This window comes from Anopheles merus, chromosome 2L (assembly GCF_017562075.2).
Source record: "Anopheles merus strain MAF chromosome 2L, AmerM5.1, whole genome shotgun sequence".
NCBI classification, from domain to species: Eukaryota; Metazoa; Arthropoda; class Insecta; order Diptera; family Culicidae; genus Anopheles; species Anopheles merus.
Window position 1 is genome coordinate 5,142,713 of NC_054083.1, and position 17,810 is coordinate 5,160,522.

General features: G+C 39.7%; 1 protein-coding gene across 1 annotated transcript in view; it reads left to right on the plus strand.

The window, feature by feature from the left end:
- The window catches only part of LOC121592937 (potassium channel subfamily K member 18), a 50,194-nt gene that overhangs the window by 31,546 nt on the left and 838 nt on the right, over window positions 1–17,810 (plus strand). The window contains exons 4-7 of the mRNA XM_041914874.1: window positions 277–378; window positions 471–601; window positions 751–887; window positions 980–1,103. Of these exons, the coding sequence (XP_041770808.1) occupies window positions 277–378; window positions 471–601; window positions 751–887; window positions 980–1,103 (494 nt within the window). The remainder of the gene's footprint in view (window positions 1–276; window positions 379–470; window positions 602–750; window positions 888–979; window positions 1,104–17,810) is intronic.

Here is a 17,810-nt window from a genome sequence, read left to right on the forward strand (position 1 = left end):
AAATCTAAATTATTAATATAGTTAAAATAATTCAAAATTACCAAGTTGTTTCCATAATATCTTTAGTCGACGACGTTCCATTGTAGACATGCAATGTAATAGCGTGGTGTACAATATGTATGTAGTCCATTTACTTTAAACGTAATTTTATCATATGGTAAAATATCATGGTTTACCATTCATGAAATATTTGTGTAAAAAATCAGTATTTATTTAAATTATGTAGGAAACTGCATAGAAAATGCACATCATTTCAAATCTCTTCCTGTTTTTAAGGATATGGCAATATAGTCCCTCGTACCGAATGGGGGAAAATAGCGACAATATTTTATACTATAATCGGTATGCCGTTATTTTTGCTCTACCTTTCCAACATTGGTAAGATACATGACAACAATTTGAAAAAATAAGTAAAGATTCTAATATTTGCCATTCTGTTTACGGTTTTTGTTACTTCTTGTTTGCTCCAGGTGATATTTTGGCTAAATCTTTTAAGTGGATATATGCTAAGTTTTGCTTATGTCGAGTATGTCCAGGTGTTGCTAGAAGGAGAGCAATGCGAGCAAGACGAAGAGCACGTACGGAAGAGCGAGACTACTCGGTGAGTAAATCATATACCATCTAAATTTCAAGAAATCTCTTATAACAATTAAATAAATACGTTAACGTGACTCATTTGGTAATAAAGACATGAATAATAATTTAAAACAATTTTTACTTTACTTTTTTGCCTACGTTTCATTAACATAGTCGGAGATTGGGGACAATGGATTTGACACTAATACCATCACCACCTCTAACGTAGACGAAGAAATTGAGGAAGAAATCACTGCCGAGACGAATACCGTTACCGTTCCAATAACTATCTGTATTATGATAATGATAGGGTAAGTAATCGAACTTCATTGAATAGGCCGCTTCTAATTCCCCATATTCGGTATTCAATATGATGACCACATACGGTTTGTACGATACATAGATATATATTTTTCGGAGCTCGCCTTTTTGCCGACTGGGAAAACTGGGACATTCTCGACGGAAGCTATTTTTGTTTCATCTCTTTGAGCAGTATAGGATTCGGCGATATCGTTCCCGGTGCATCGGTAAGTGAAATAAAACAAAATTGTTCTATCCTTCAGGTTTATAGCATTTTCATAATCAATGTTGGTATTTCGTAAAGCAGCTACGACATTTCCCAAGAATTTTGTCCACAAATTAAGAATTTTGTCCCAAAGTTGACGTTCAATTAAGGGTACTTTCATTACCGTCACATAAGATTCAGAATGGAAGAAATTAATCACCAAAAGTATTCAAGTGTACAAGAGTCCAGAAAGTGGGACAAAATTACCACTTCAAGAGCAAAAAACTCTAGAAAGTGGATTAAAGTTATCAGGACTTCTGGTACGCGTTGTAGTATCGCGTCAAATTTATTTATGTTACTGCACGGCCATGAACATTGAAATTGAACAATTGAACAAAAAAATTGAAATGTACATTAATTGCTAGCAGACAAAATTTGACAGCTCTATCAGTCGACCATGATGGCCAAAAAATGAACCAACTTCGTTTAGAACCGTGTGCCATCAACGAAATGTACCATAACCACGACCAAAACGGATATCGTGTAGATGTTTGTGGACGTCGGATATTAATATTTAGGCTTCGGCATCTACAACATCTTGAAACTACTAGACAACAATCAGAGCATCTAAAGCAGACCCGGTTTCGGATGCAGGGACAACATGGCTGAAACAATTGACGCCTAAATGTATGTACACTAGTGACGGATTAACACGAGTGGAATCCCTAAACTAAAAAAGAATTGAGAAACAAATTTACTAGTGAGCGGGGTATGGACCCATTTTTTCGTGGCCCTTCGAGATTTCGGGGCCCCACGCGGCCGCTTACTAGTGTTGTAATCCGCCCCTGATGTATACAACTGTAAACTTGTAAGGCGCGATGACGTTCGATAAATTTCCAAAATGGTGGCCAAACGTGGTGTGAAAATATTCGCAGTGCAATATGACATGAGACATAACTGTGCCTGTGAAAATATTCGCAGTGCAATATGACATGAGACATAACTGTGCCTGGACGATGCTGTATCGTATAGTTGTATTTCTCCAAAAATAAAGACCATCGTGCAATCTTAGCAGAAGCGTTTCTATTTTTTAATGTTTCGACAAGGGAGTTACGATCAGTAACTATTTTGATAGGGATCCCGTGCACATATGTGTGAAACCGCTTGAGAGCGTAAATCACTGCGAGTGTTTCCAGCTCGTTTCCAGCTGCAGCTTTGCTTCATCGGAAGAGGCAGTTTTTGAAAAATACGAAATTGGATGAAATGTACCATCATCCTGTTTTTGTAACAATACTGAACCAAAAGCTGTAGCACTTGCATCGCAATGTAACTCCGTTTCACGTTTAGGATCGTAGGTGGCCAACACAGGAGCTGATATTAGCTTGTTTCGTAAAGTTTCAAAAGCGTTCTTACAAGATTCATCAAAATGAAATGGTACTTTATCCTTTAATAGATTTGTTAACGGTTTTGCAATGAAGGAGAATGAAGGAACAAATTTACGGAAAAACGAGAATAGTCCCAATCATTGTTGTACTTGTTTTGCATTTTGTGGCATAGGGTAGTTTTTTATAGTTTTTATGTGATGGTCTCAAGGAGAAATTCCAGAGGAGTTGGCATTAGACCCCAGATAGTCGAGTTCATTCATGGCAAATTTACATTTTGAAATTCGGAGTTTTAGGCCATTTTTTCGTAAGGTACGCAAAATTGTACCAATCAACTGAAGATGTTCCTCAAAATCAATAGAAGCAATCAATATATCGTCTATGTATACAACAATTTTTCCATCATCGACAAATTCTTTTAAAATATTATTTATTAACCGTTGAAATTCAGGGGGGCGTTCTTTAATCCAAACGGCATACGATTATATTCGTATAGGCCGTCTGGTGTAACAAATGCGGTGTATTTGATTGAATCAGGGTGCATGTGCACCTGGTGATACCCGCTTTTTAAATCCAAAAGAGTGAAGTATTTTTTTTGTTTCCTAAGTGTTCCAAACATGATTCAACGAGCGGCAGCGGGTAATTGTCTCGTATAGAGATCTTGTTATGGGGGCGATAATCCACACATTTACGTTTTTCACCATTCTTTTTGCGTACTAACACTAGAGCAGATGCATAAGGAGAGTTGCTAGGCCGAATGATTTGATTCTTTAATAGATCTCTGACTATACTTTTGACCTTGTTTCTTTCAGCATAAGATAATCGCTGGGGTTTGGTAGAAATAGGAACATCGTGCATAAGGCCAATTTTCATTCTATGATCCGGAATAATGATTTTATCGAAAATTTGTGATAGTTTAATTATATTGCTGATTCTATTGCCGTAATTTGATCGTGAGATAAAGTTTCACCCAAAGAAATATTGTTAGTATCGCAAACATCAATCCCACACATTTCGGAAAATGCCTCAGTAAGACTATTGTGTGACTCTATAGTCGGAGTTTGTGGAGTATTAACATCATTAGAATGATATAACGAAAGATCTAGCTGATTTTCCCTTGCTTGGTCACCGACTGAGTCCCGGTAAAGATCAAGAGTTTGGAGCGTTTGGCAAATAGCTGATTTTAATACTGCCAAAGGTTGTTTCTTCAATTCAATCAATTTATTTTTATTATATCTATATCTAAATTTTGTAAGAAAAACATTCAATTTACGCAATGCATCTCTTCCGAAAATGAGCGGTAAATTCATATAATGATTAGGCAAAATGATGAAAGTATGTTCGATGATGAGATTTCCAAAAGTTATGCGAAGCTCAACGTTTCCTAACGTTTCTAGATATTGACCTCCTATTCCTCTAAACCGAGTAGGTTTCCGTACACTGTTGTTACATCTTGGAATCAAGTCCTGGTTAACAAAACTTTTAGGGCTGCCAGAGTCAAAAAGTGCATTTATAATTATTGGCCTGCTCCAAGCCCCTTCCCAAAGAGCCAGAATTGCTTAAGCAGCTCATTTTGGCACGCTAAAGATCGCTGCTCTAATTCGCCTTTTGCAGTAGATAAACAGCATCAAAGTTCTATGTGGGTCTTTCAAACAGCGCCTAAGCAGCTTCCTTATGCCACGATGCCAGGGATTATTTTTCTTTGTGTTTTATTTTCAAGCAAGCGTCATCGATGAAATAAACAACAAGATTTGTTTCGTTTAAACACATGTGTATATTTTTAAATCCTTTGTATTAATGAATTACACAAAATTTTACACAATTTACTGATAATTCACAATCACTTCACTCAATTTTCATTCTTCAATTAACGAATCTAACTTGTGCAGCAGCAATGCGATTATTACCGGCGTCCGTCTTTGTCACTTTGACAAGAGCCACCTTGTACCGATGCCATGCATTAAAAAGCTATAAAGTTCCACCAAGTTCAGTACCCTTTCTTAACAAGCCTTCAAGTTCCATCATGAGCCGCAAAGTTCCAAAGAGTACCATGTGCCTGTTAAAAAGCTCCATAGTTCCGCAAAGTACCGTCTATCTCTTAATCAGCCACAAAGTACGACATCGGAACGATTTTTCGTTAAACAGCCCTAAATCAGCTATAAAGTACGAGCTGGCTATTTGGGTTGATCCCCTATAGCAACAATTACCTCTTGATGAGCATTTATTGTTGCTACTAGTGATTTTTCTTCGGATTCTTCGAAAAGTGCAGCTGCGGCAATCGATTCGCGATTCAACGGACAGTTTCGGTAGTTGTGATCCATTTTCCCACAATGGAAACAGGAACCAGGAGTTCGTCGAGGTCGTTGACATTGAGCGGAACGGTGGCCAAATTCAGAACAATTGAAGCAACGGTTCTGGCTAGGCGGTGTATCTCTGACTCTGACGACACTGCTACTTGAAGTCGGGTTGCACTGCGAACTGGCTTGACGCATTTGGAAGTGCGTGTCGCAACGCTGGATGTGGTCAATGAGTTCGTATATGTTGTTGTAGTCTTTAGTGACTAGACTGCCGTAAAGTGCATCACGTGACATCCCTCTGATGGCGTAGGTAATAATTGCCTCTTCACTCACATTGCCTGATCGTCCCAAGGCATTGACACGGTATACATAAGCAGCATACGATTCAGTCTGTTTCTTTGAAACTGACATCAGCTCTTTGTGTATGATGGCTTCATTACGATGATCAGGGAAAGCTTTTTTTATACCCTCAGCGAAAGCAACAAATGATTTTAATGTTGTGCGGAATCCCTTAAACCATTCACACGCGGCTCCCGCTAAACGACAGGATGCATAGATGAGCGTCGCATCATCACTCCATCCAGATGATTCTCGGTAGTGCTGTATTGTCTTTAACCACTTCTCTACACCCAGTTCGTCAGAGAATTCTGGAATAATTCTGCTCAACTCGTCGGGATGCACAGCTTTCCCAATGAATGTATCTGTCGCTGTTCCAACTACTTTATTTTTTCACGCGGCTCAGGTAGTTCCAATCGCCTCTTCAGTGCATGGAAACTTTCAGAAAAACTATCAGCAGCAGCGTTGTTTACAACGTTATTACTGGAAACGGTGACGTTGTTGCTCTTATCACCAGCAGCCTCCGTCACTGTAACCTTCATAACCTTTTCCTCGTCCCGATAAGATATCATCGCTGAATTGCCAAAATTAGCCGATATGGCACCAGCAGAAGATGTTTCAGGAATACGCATGTTTTCCAAAATGGCGTCATGGGTCACCATATCGTTGGAAGCTATAGCGCCGCTTTCAGGATCCACATACTCGGTATACAATTACTTAATCTGCATTATGGTAGCTGTTGTAGGTACCTCCACTCCACCTGCTTCCAAAACACACAGCATGTCTCCTTTAGTAGACACTGCTGAGTTGTAATGTATTAAATTTTCGGAAGAACGGAAGATCGGAAAACGCTTGCCGTTTGCTTGTTCAAACTCGAATGCCCATTTTATTTTTCTGCTGCTTTCACTTTCAGTTTTGACATAACAATAGTCGTTTTGTATAGACACCGCTGTCTACCACTTGCTTACACGTCAGATGGTGTAAGCTACTCTGTCCAATTCAATAACACAATTTTCGCCTTCGATTAGCAACTGTCAGATTTGGCACAGTTTGTTTTGTTGGGACAAATTTTACAAAAACCAAACATTTTCAAATACGTTTATTTTATTCAAGCAATATTCAGTATAAACCATACATTTCAATAAATCAAAACATTAATTTTGTTAATTACACAACAACCACAATAAACCGTGCCGAATCCGACCGTTGTGCAATCGAAGGCGAAAATTGTGTTATTGAATTGGACAGAGTACCCTACCAGCATTAAACGGCTTTGAAGGCATTCAGAAGGCATTTAAGGCCTTAGTCGCCTTAGAAGGCGAATTAAGATTTCAACCGAAACGTTCAAGGCTGTAACGGGTTCTTTTCAAAATATTTCAACTTTTCGATTCAACAAGAACAGATAGCTTGCCGCCATCTTCGCTTGTATATATACTGGTTTTGCACCCTCACTAATGTAACTGCCAAATAGAGCAGTGATAACGCTTTTGGTTCCGAACCGAGAAAGCGTGTGTTCAAATCCTGATTTTTTATGATCTTTTTTCTGTGCTTATTTCTTTTTATATTAATATTTTCTTGCTATAATGAATATAAACAAATTTTTTGTGAAGCAAAATGAAAATAATACCTTTTTAAAAAACATAATAATTTCTCTATCTTCACCCATCATTATCAGGATGCGAGAAATATGCATCTCATTTCTCATTTTATTAGATTTATCGAAATGAGTTTGATATATTAACACCTTTCAACGGGTTGGTCTTTAACAACCGAATAATGCAGACCATCATTAATAAAGTGAAATAGCTCAGAGCTTAACGCAAGAGAACATAACACGTAAATCGTGCTATCGAATCTCACGCTCATATCTGGGAACACTACAACAGTGCAGTGTTGAAGACACTTGTAAGGTTTTCTTTTGACAGTTGCAATTTCAAATTTCAAATTAAAAGCGAAATTTTTCATTGACATATTTCAAAGGCATTATTTAATTACTGCTAAATGCACTGCTGATCGCCTTCAATTCGCCGGCGATTACAAGGCGATTAGAAGGCATTTAACGGAAATTTGCGGGTAGGGTAGCTTACACCATCTAACGTGTGAGCAAGTGGTAGACAGCGGTGTTTATACAAAACGACTATTGTAACAAACAAGTGAACAGTTGTTTATAAGGCTGGTAAACCCTGTATTTAAGTATAAAATGGCTACATGACCAACTATAACTATAGAAAACATCATTTTCGAGCGAATCTAGAAGAAAAACACGAAAAAGCCGCATCACAGTACATTTTAAAGACATTTTTCTAAATTCCCTTAAACTGGTGAAGGTTAAGGGAAGTTTAATGCTCCAGTTTAAGGGAATTCGCTCGAATTCCCGGTTATTCGTGCTCAAAAATGTCAATTAGGGTGTATCTCGGGGACTACCTGTATTGTAATATAGGCTTGAGGTTTCCAGATGACTCAATAAACACGGATATGAATACAAACACATTATTATGAATACAAACACTCGACGGCTTAAGAAAATAAAATCTAAAGCTTACGATTATTATCACAGAACTAGATCAGCATTGCATAGGAGAATATTTTTTTGATGCACTGAATAATTATCGGCGACAAAATCGTGTGCTCTACCGCTCCTACATACGCCGCATTGAAACAACTTTTTACGAAACCGACGCGGTTCTGGATCTTCTGGAACAAACGACGCAACATAAGTGGTATTCCTTCATCCCTGAGCTACAATGGAGTAACTAGTACTGATACGTCCGATATTTGCGACACGTTTGCGAACCGCTTCGCTGATGCATTCACTGTTCCAGTCGATGACCGTAACTTACTTGCTGAAGCCACGAACAATACTTCCTCTGGGCCTGATAGCATTCCAGCGTACATCTTAAAACACTGCCGCCACTCAGTTGCATCCATCGTCATAGAAACATGCTCGAATGGTTCCGATTCATAAGAAGGGCAGCCATCTTGAAGCAAGCAATTATCGTGGCATAGTCTCTCTCTGTGCATGTGCTAAGGTGTTTGAACTACTTCTGTACAAACCGCTACTCACTGCGGCACACAACTATTTGAGCCCGGGTCAGCACGGGTTTTTACCAAAGAGGTCTTCCACAACTAATCTTGTCGAATTTGTCGGTTATTGTTTCGACAACTTGGAGTTGATGCTGCATATATCGACTTAAAGGCCGCATTCGATAGCATATCGCATGTTATTCTGCTTTCAAAGCTTAAAAAACTCGGTTTCGCTGATAACCATATTACCTGACTTCGCTCATACTTAACTGGTCGCTCATATCACATAAGTATCGGACCTCATCGCTCTCACACCTTTTTCAGTTCGTCCGGAGTCCCTCAAGGAAGTAATCTGGGCCCATTACTTTTTCTCATTTACATCAACGATCTATCGTTTGTGCTACCGGCGGGCCTACACCTCATGTACGCTGACGATGTGAAAATATTTCTTCCTGTGAAAAATGCTAGTGATTGTCAACGCCTCCAGATAGTTCTTGATGATCTCGATAGTTGGTGCATCAGAAACGGACTAGAAGTATGTGTGGATAAATGCCAGTGCATTTCTTTCAGCAGAGCCCGAAGCCCTATCACATTTAATTACTCGATGAGAAACTCGCATCACTCGCATTGTTCGAACGTCATGTATTCGCGACCTGGGAGTGTTACTAGATGAAAAACTTTCATTTCGTCCTCATATCGACAGCGTTATTGCGAAGGGAAACCAACTGCTTAATGTTATAATGCGTACCTGCAGTGAATTCATCGATCCCGTGTGCATCAAATCGATCTACTGTTCCGTTGTATGATCTTGTCTGGAGTACTGCTCTCCGGTTTAGTGCCCGCTTACTGTTGGTGATATAAATCGACTTGAAGCCTTGCAAAGGAAAATCACAAGGTACGCGATCCGGCTCCTTCCTTGGCAATCTCACCATACTAGGCCTTCCTACAATCAGCGGTGTCTGCTTCTCGGACTCGAAACACTCAGCAAACGGCGTCAAAATGCGCAGTGCGTTTTTTTCTTCCGGCTTCTCAACGGCGAGATCGACTCCCCCGCACCCTTAAGTCGAGTCAACCTATTCGCTCCCTCCCGAACACTGCGGTCCAATTTCCATCTGCGCACGCCCCGCACGCGTAATAACCATGGTCAGGGTCATCCTATGCTTCGCATGTCATCGGAATTCAACGATGCATTAGAATTATTCGATTTCTGTTTGTCCACGTTAGCGTATAAGGAAAGATTGCGGTTTCGTGATGTGTAATGTATATGTCTGATGTATGTGTAAATTATTATATAAACGATTAGACCAATAGGTCCGTCTGTTTTAATAAATATTATACATCAATAAATTAAATACACATAACATAAGACGGGGGTTCCCGTGGTACAGTCATCAACTCGTACGACTCAATAACCTAGAATGGACCGTCTCCCTGTAGCAAGGATTGACTATCCGGCTGTGTGGTAATGAATTAAGTCTCCAAAGCCTGTACAGGCCGGCATGTCCGCGTCGGACGTTACGCCAAATAGAAGAAGAAGAGCCAGTAAACATTCTTTTTTACTGAAAGGATTACTGAAACCACAGTTAAAAAAAATTCAGTAAAGTTTTACTGAAGTTCAGTAAAAAAAGTTTTCTGTGTAGACTGAAAATTGTATGCTAGTTTTATGTGTGGATTTGTATGGAGTGTTTACATGATTTTAGCCTCCAATTGTCAAACTCCATACAAAAAACTGACTAGAATCGCGAAGGGCCCCATTGATGGAGTTCTTTTTTGCTATTTCTAGGAAAAGTTTTGACTGATGGTGGGAAAATTATCACAAAAACCCACTGAATAGTTTTATATAAATGCTGACTTATTCCTATCTATGGCCTAAAGTAACCTATCTAATCCTACGTACTATTTATATCTAAATAATTAACTAAGTACTATTGTGTATCATAACACTAGGTGTTGTAATAAGCTGTTGGAACTATTACGGCACTTGTTTGTATAATTTTTGTATAGCTTTTCAATATGGACGTTTATACATTCAGTGTTCAGCCTTCTTGTAAGGAAGCTGTTCTGCACCATGGAGCAGTGGCGGATTAAGGGTATCGGGGGCCCTAGGCGGAAAGACGAGTTGAGGCCCCCTTGAAATGGTAAATGTTGTTGGGGCGGGGGGGGGGGGGTTGGTAGCGGCACTAAACGTGCTGTTGGAAGATTTAACAGTAAACTTGTAATGCCGTCGGGGGCCCCTTCGATCATCAGACACAGGCTCCAAAATTGTTGCTGACGGGGGGGAGGAAGGCTGCAAATGATTCGCCAGCATGGGAGCGTCCATCCTTCCGGGGGTCCTTGTTGCTATTACTCTGTCCATATGGCATACTATAGAATGGCGATCTACGGGGCCACTAAATCGGCGTGGCCCGCCTACCGTTAGATCCGCCACTGCCATGGAGGAACGTTGATGATTATTTTGAGAATCTTATTTTATACTACTTCTAATCTCTTTTTATTGGTGGATGCGTAAAATTTCCTAATGGGGGTAGCGTATGTTATTACTGGTTGGAAAAAGCTATAATAAACGAGCATCTTTTTTATGTTGAGTTTGGCTTTTTATAAAAGAATGTATAAAGTACTTTCAATAATTTTTCAGCTTTAACTATTGTCGCGCACACGAAAATGTCTTTCGAAGCAGCAGCTTAAGACAGGCACAGTACACGCCGACTTAAGCACAACAATAAACGCACCAACTGGCTCTTGGCAAATAAATGGCTTCATTAATTTATTATTATTATTATTATTATTATTATTATTAATTTAATCTTCAACGGGCCGTATGGCCTAATTAAGATGTAACAGTTCAATTAAAAAAATACATAGCAAAAACAAGATTTGCATCGCAATTCACTGCGGCCACGGCAAAAGCCGGAGACGTTCCTTGAAGCACTGAGTTGAGATGTCGAAGTCGAAGCAATCCGAGACAGTGTTGAAGACAGCTGACATGCGGAACATAGGGTCAGACCGACCAGCACTGGAACGGGGTTGAGCGAGCCGTAGAGTTTCTCTAGACCTAAGTGTTCGGGATGGTGCATAGATATCGAATTTATTCGATTTATTTTATACTTTAAAAATGCTGACCGTCGTCGATCAGCATATTCTTCTTAGTCTATTCTTCTTAGCCTATTTTTCCATTTCATCGTTAAACCGGCGCGCATCGCTGGCGCGTTGCATAACGTAGCTAGTCAGCATTTATTGACCTAGCAACGCTTTGTTTTTAAGCCTAAATTGTCGTCAGCGACAACTATAGTTTGCTCTTTGTGTTATGGTAGGAAAGGTCTGATATAGCGTTAGCTATGTGTATGTTATTTTTCCTGTTTAACATGAATGTTTGTATAATTTATATAAGTGGTTTTGGAAACTTTAATAAGATTTTTTTGTAGTGTAGACCGTTGTGTCAGATTGCGTCGAAAGCTTTTTCCGTGTCGAGCAGTACCGGTAGATTTTTTACTGTTTACAGGTGGCAGTTTTTTCTGGGTCTTGTTGTTGATATTGTCTAGTCCCGGTGATTTCCTCTTTTTAATTTTTTAAATAAATCCTTAGTTTTATTAGTTTTGCATAGCAAACCTGGGTCGAGTGGTAGTTCACTGTTTGAGGAGTTGAATTGTCTAACTTTTGATTCAACTTTGCGTTCTAGCGGGCTCATAGAGTAATACGTTGTGAAGTGAGCTGTTTCCAAATGTTTTTTAATTACCTTAGCTTTCTCCTGCGGATTTAGTAATGTCTGATTGTTTTCTCTAAGAGGTGGCATACAATTTTCCTAGTTTTTGATAATTTTTACAAATTTCCAGATATTGTTTTTGTTGGATTGTTCTACATTCATCTAGATAAGTACTTTGGACCACATATTGTTTCTTGTTTCTTCGAGTTTTTGATTAATTTGATAGCACAGACTATTATATTTGTTTTTCAGACTTGAACATTGTCTGTGTCTTTGCCTAAGCATTGTACTAAGCATGTTATTTCTTGTGCAGAATAATATTGTATAGTCCCGGATTTTTTTTCGAAACAGCTAGTTCATGTGCAGATTCTCTTCTCTTCAGATATGATTGAAGAGAATCGTGCGATCATATCGTCTATTTGTTGTGTATTTGTTATTTTATTTATATTCGTTTGAGTGGGGTCTATAATATTGTTAATATTACTCACAAATTTGGCCAGTTGGCTTCGTTATAATCGTAGAGATATTTGCATGGATTTGCTGTTGGTTTAGTGTTCAATATTTCGAAAATCACTGGAAGGTGATTGGATTTTAGATCTGTGATTGTCATGGGAGTGGAAATTAGATGGCAGTAATTCAACAATATGATGTTTAATGTTAATTGGCATCGATTTGAGTCTGACGGTATGTGCGTGGGGGTATTAGGATGGTGAATTTAAAACAGTCCTATTTGTAATTTACCAAAGAGAACCTTTCCTGCTTCATCGGAGTTGGCACAGTTCCATAGTATATGTCGTGCATTGAAATCGTCACAGACAAAATAACTGCTGTTTAATTTGGTTACAGCAACTACATCATTTGCAAAAGCTTTCATGTTTTGTTCACTCCTGGATGGTAGGCCGAGATAAATGATATGTTACCAGAAGAAGCCTCTAAATTCATACCAATTCCTTCAACTACTTTTAAATTGAGTGATTTCATAAGTCTGTGCTTGATGCTTTTTTATGAATATTGCTACTCCACCCTTTTGTCCTTCTGTTCTATCTTATAAAACTACAAATACTGATTTCATGTGCGTTTACAAAAAAGTTTTTGTAAGAAACATAATGTCTTTATTATGTTTTTGTAGGAAATTTGTTACATATAATTTCTTCTTAAGGATGCTATTTGCAATCCAGTTTGCAACTTCAATATAGAAGAGCTCGTTTTGATGGCATGCAATATTTTGTGATAACTTCAAAGATGGTCATAAACTGTTCTTGTTTGGATTTGCTCTTTTGCAGTTTACTCATCACTTCACCTATTATTGACAAGATTTCGTTTCTGTCCAAAAGCCCTGTATCGTTACTACTGTTGCTGTTCGTCAAATCTTTGGGTTGGTATTGTCTCCAACCTGGTAATGGTATTGATTTCGGCATGTGTGGGAAGTCTTTGTTCCTAAAATCAAATATTTTATTAGTGTATGTGTTAGATTTTGTTTTTATTCCATACGCGTTGGTCTTTTTGGGCATCCTATGAACTCTGCCGTAAAGGCCGGGCTACATTGATCGTACTCGCAAGTGTAATTTCGATTTTCACTAGCGCATCTGGCGGCTGCTGACCGAAGCATTTTGCCATACAATTTGGAGCCGCTCCAGAAAATACGTTATTTTTCCATCTGGATGAATTAATAAATGAAATGAAATGTTTTTTACTTAAACTGAACTGGAAAAGCTTTGTAATTGATAGATAAATATGTTGTGCAAGTATTTCAGCAGTTTTCGCATCAAAAAATGGTGAAAAAACTAATTAATTTTGAGATCCAACACGACCATTCCCCCGACGACTAAAAAAAGCTTCCACCAGCCGCCGCCAGATGCGCTAGTGAAAATCAAAATTACACTTGCGAGTACGATCAATGTAGCCCGGCCTTAAGATTTCCATCACAATTTGCCCATCATGGCTTGTGTTCGGGTACACGGCCGTCCCCGGATGATGGTCCTGCAGTAAGTGGGCAGGTCAATGACTCGTGGTCACCAGCACACAGCTCACTGTTGATTTGAAAGAGAATATAAGCTTTTATGTCAAAGATTAGAAAAAAATCACTCGGGATTGTTCCCATGATTTTTTTATTTGTTTGCCGCTTTGCTTTTCTGCTTTGCTCTGGAACATTTTTTAAGCCAGTGGCTTGGAAAGAATATTTGGGTGGCTAATCTTTGGACCATGTTAAAATATTATATATTAATATATTATATAAGCCAGTCTCATGGTACAGTCGTCAACTCGTACGACTTAACAACATGCCCGTCATGGGTTCAAGCCCCAAATAGACCGTGCCGCCATACGTAGGACTGACTATCCTGCTATGGGGGAAAATCAATAAGTCACTGAAAGCCAACCCCACAAGTGTGTTGGCAGGCCTTTACCGGCATCGGTTGTTGAGCCAAAGAAGAAAAAGAAGAAAAAGAATATATTATATACGCATACGAAAAATCTACTTGGTAAAATCAATATTTTCCCGGGTAAATTTTGTTTTTTTTTTTCAATGGCGCAACAGCTAATGACAGTTTTTGTATATTGGATGTAATTGGTATCTATGACATGGCTACACAATGTGCCGGGATGCGGAAGGAAATCTCCTGACGGACGAGCGGGAGGTGATCGAAAGGTGGAAATGCTACTTCGAAGGACACCTGAATGGATCAGAGGCAGGAATGGCTGGCGCAAGGCAGTCACCACAGCAGCAACACTGCAGTAACACCAGCGACAGCATCGGCGCATTCGACGAGGTACTCCCGCCATCTTTGGATGAGATTGCAGCTTAAGAGCAATTGTCTGCTGGCAGTGATGGACTGGCGGCCGAGCTCTTGAAGATGGAGTCGGAGAGGCTTACCGCCGAAATGCATCAGCTGATCGTGAAAATCTGGGAGCAGGAGGAACTACCGAAGGAACGGAAGTTGAGTGTTATTAACCCAGTTTATTGGATTCCTGGTCACACAGGTATCCAGGGAAACGAAATAGCAGATCGACTAGCCAACTCAGGACGTAATAACCCGCCCTGCTGCCATAACACTCTTCCACGCCGTAATTTCATTTGCCTTAGCAAAACCATCATCGCCAATAGCTGGAATGGTTATTGGGTTAGCAGCGGTTGCTCTTTCCTAAGATCCATTAAGACCACAACACCACCATAGAAAGACCGACCATCATACCAAGATCAGTGAACCCTATCAAGACTTCGGATAGGACACACCCGGCTCACCCACACCTTTTTATTACAAAAATCATGCCCACCACTATGCAGTTTCTGTGGCGTCGACATCACCGTCCGTCACATCTTAACCGAATGCCATGGATATACTACGAAACGCATTACCTGCAAATTGGACCACAGCATTCAAACCATCCTCTCACAAGACAGCGATTACCAGCGTAAACTAACAACTATCACTAACCTTTATAAACAAGTCTAAACAAAACCAAATTTGTAACAGAAAATAAAATCAACGGATAGCTTTAAGTAAACCGAGACTATCCGGTATAAGGTAACTGCAAGCCACAAATGGCTTGCAAAGAAGAATGTTAGATTTTAAGTGTAGAATTAATCAACCAATTGGCTTTAATGACAAGAATATTAATAAACCAATCGACACCAATTGACAAGTGTCTTTAATGCCGCCTACAAGATCATGTCTCAGATCTTGTTCTGCAGACTTGCACCCCCTGCTACAAATTGTATCGGCAGCTACCAAGCAGAGTTTGTTGGAGGTAAATCTACCATTGTCGAACTTTTCACTCTACGGCAGATCCTCGAGAAGTGCCGAGAGCGCCAGACCCCTACGGACCACCTGTTCATCGACTTCAAGGCGGCCACCGACGCCATAGACCGGTATGAGCCATGGAACATCATGCAGCGGTACCATTTTCCTGGGAAGTTGATCCGGCTGTTAGAGGCCACCATGAACGTGGTACAGTGCAAGATGAGAGTGTCGAACTTGATGTCGGAATTGTTTGATTCTCGCAGGGGTATGAGGCAAGGCGACGGACTCTCCTGTCTACTCTTCACAATCGTCCTGGAAGGTGTCACTCGAAGCGCGGGGCTAGACAACGACATCCGTGGCACGATCCTCTACCGGTCTCTCCAATTTCTTTGCTTCGTGTATGACATCGATATCATCGGCAGGACAACAGCAAAGGTGTATGAGGCGTACATCCGACATCTTTGACGGTGTGATTGAGCATGCAGCGTGGAGGAGAAGGATGAACCATGAGCTTGTTGAGCTGTACGGCGACCTGAGCATCCTGACGATGGCGAAGGCTAGCAAGATATGATGGCTGGAGCATGGCATGAGGATGCCGGATTCATGCCCCACCAAGAAGGTGTTTGACAGCGATCCTCAGTTCGGCATAAGGAGCAAAGGAGCACAGCGAACTCGATGGCTGGATTACTTGAAGCGAGACCTGTCCGAGATCGGGTGTCTACATGGATGGGAGGCTGCAGCCAGGGACCGAGTATCCTGTCGAATTGTTGTTGACCTGGCCATGTCACATCAACGTGCTCTATCGTGAGCAGGCCAACAACGGTATTAAAAAGAATTTGAAGTGAGAGTGGACATGTTAACAAGCATGGATGCACGCAGTTTGTTACCAGTTTGATTCCACTGGAATGATTCCAGTAGAACATACCTTAAATGAAGAATATAGAAAACATCAGTGCTACTATTTCCAACTGATAGTGCACAAGCACTAGTGATGGGCAGGTCGACCTAAACCTACTGGGTTGGGATGGCAAGCGACCAGGTGTCGTACGGGTCGACCAAAAAGGTACAAGTAAGTTCAGTTGTAAGAACAATTCCGCAGGTCGAAGTCGCCTATGTTTTCTTGCAGCTACTGGTGTACGACGGTTCGTGAAATGAATAGTACGACCCATCAATAACTTGTATGGCCATTCGTGAATAGCGTCAGTTCATATATACAAATCGTCTGTTGAAATTCATCATTACATCGTAATCATTTTCATGTGGCCTGCCAAGGCATCTGCAAATTTGCAAAAAGCATCTTTGTTTTACATTAGCAATACGGCTTGGCCGTTGTAAAGAAAACCAGAAAAAACGTATCTTTTGTATGAATTTAGTACAGCAATTATCCGCAGTACGTGATACTCGATATACGCGAATTCACAGTACGCGATTCCTCTATTTGACAGCTCCATGTGTTTTTTTGCAAATATTTTAATTCTTTGAAATATTGTATGCTCTTTTTGAATTTCATTAAATTTTGCATTAAATTTGTGCAAAAGATACCTATTTTGCAACAAAAAACTTAAATGTAAAACTCTGCGGCGATATTTTTCAACCCTCGAACCAGTAGTGTAAACTATTTTTCTATAGGAATCCGCTATACGCAAAAACTCGAGATACGCTATTGTGCTCGGTCCCTTACGATAGCGTATATCGGATAATGACTGCATTTAACTTCAGAATTTGTTAATATTATTGAATCTATACAAATATTTGGGAAAGTTATGTCCTTGCTTAAATCGTATTTGTACGACAAGTACGTCAATTTTCCAGCTTGATCAGTAGATAATCCGTTCTCAATCTGTTCTCAGAGGATAATCGACTAAAACTTGCTAAAAGATCTTTCAACAGTTGTCAAATCCCTTATTTACGGTCATGTCATGTATAAACTAGTTCGAGTCTATTTTATTATCAGGTCCTTACTTACCTAGATTCTAATTGGAGAACACCAAATGTAGTAGGTGAAACGCTTTGATTTAATGTGTTTAAATTTATTGATACTATATGCTTCCTTAGAATAAATAAAAAAAAGACATAAAGCTCTCAATTTGAGGAAAAAGTATTTGCTCTTGTTGATTGAAGATGTTTAAATTTTATGAGTTATCAGATCGTTCTTTTGATAAAATTAAAAGAATCGTTTACAAACCAAAAGATAAGGTTGTACGACATCGTCAATGGGAATTGAAAGGTGTTGAAACATAGTCGCGTTAG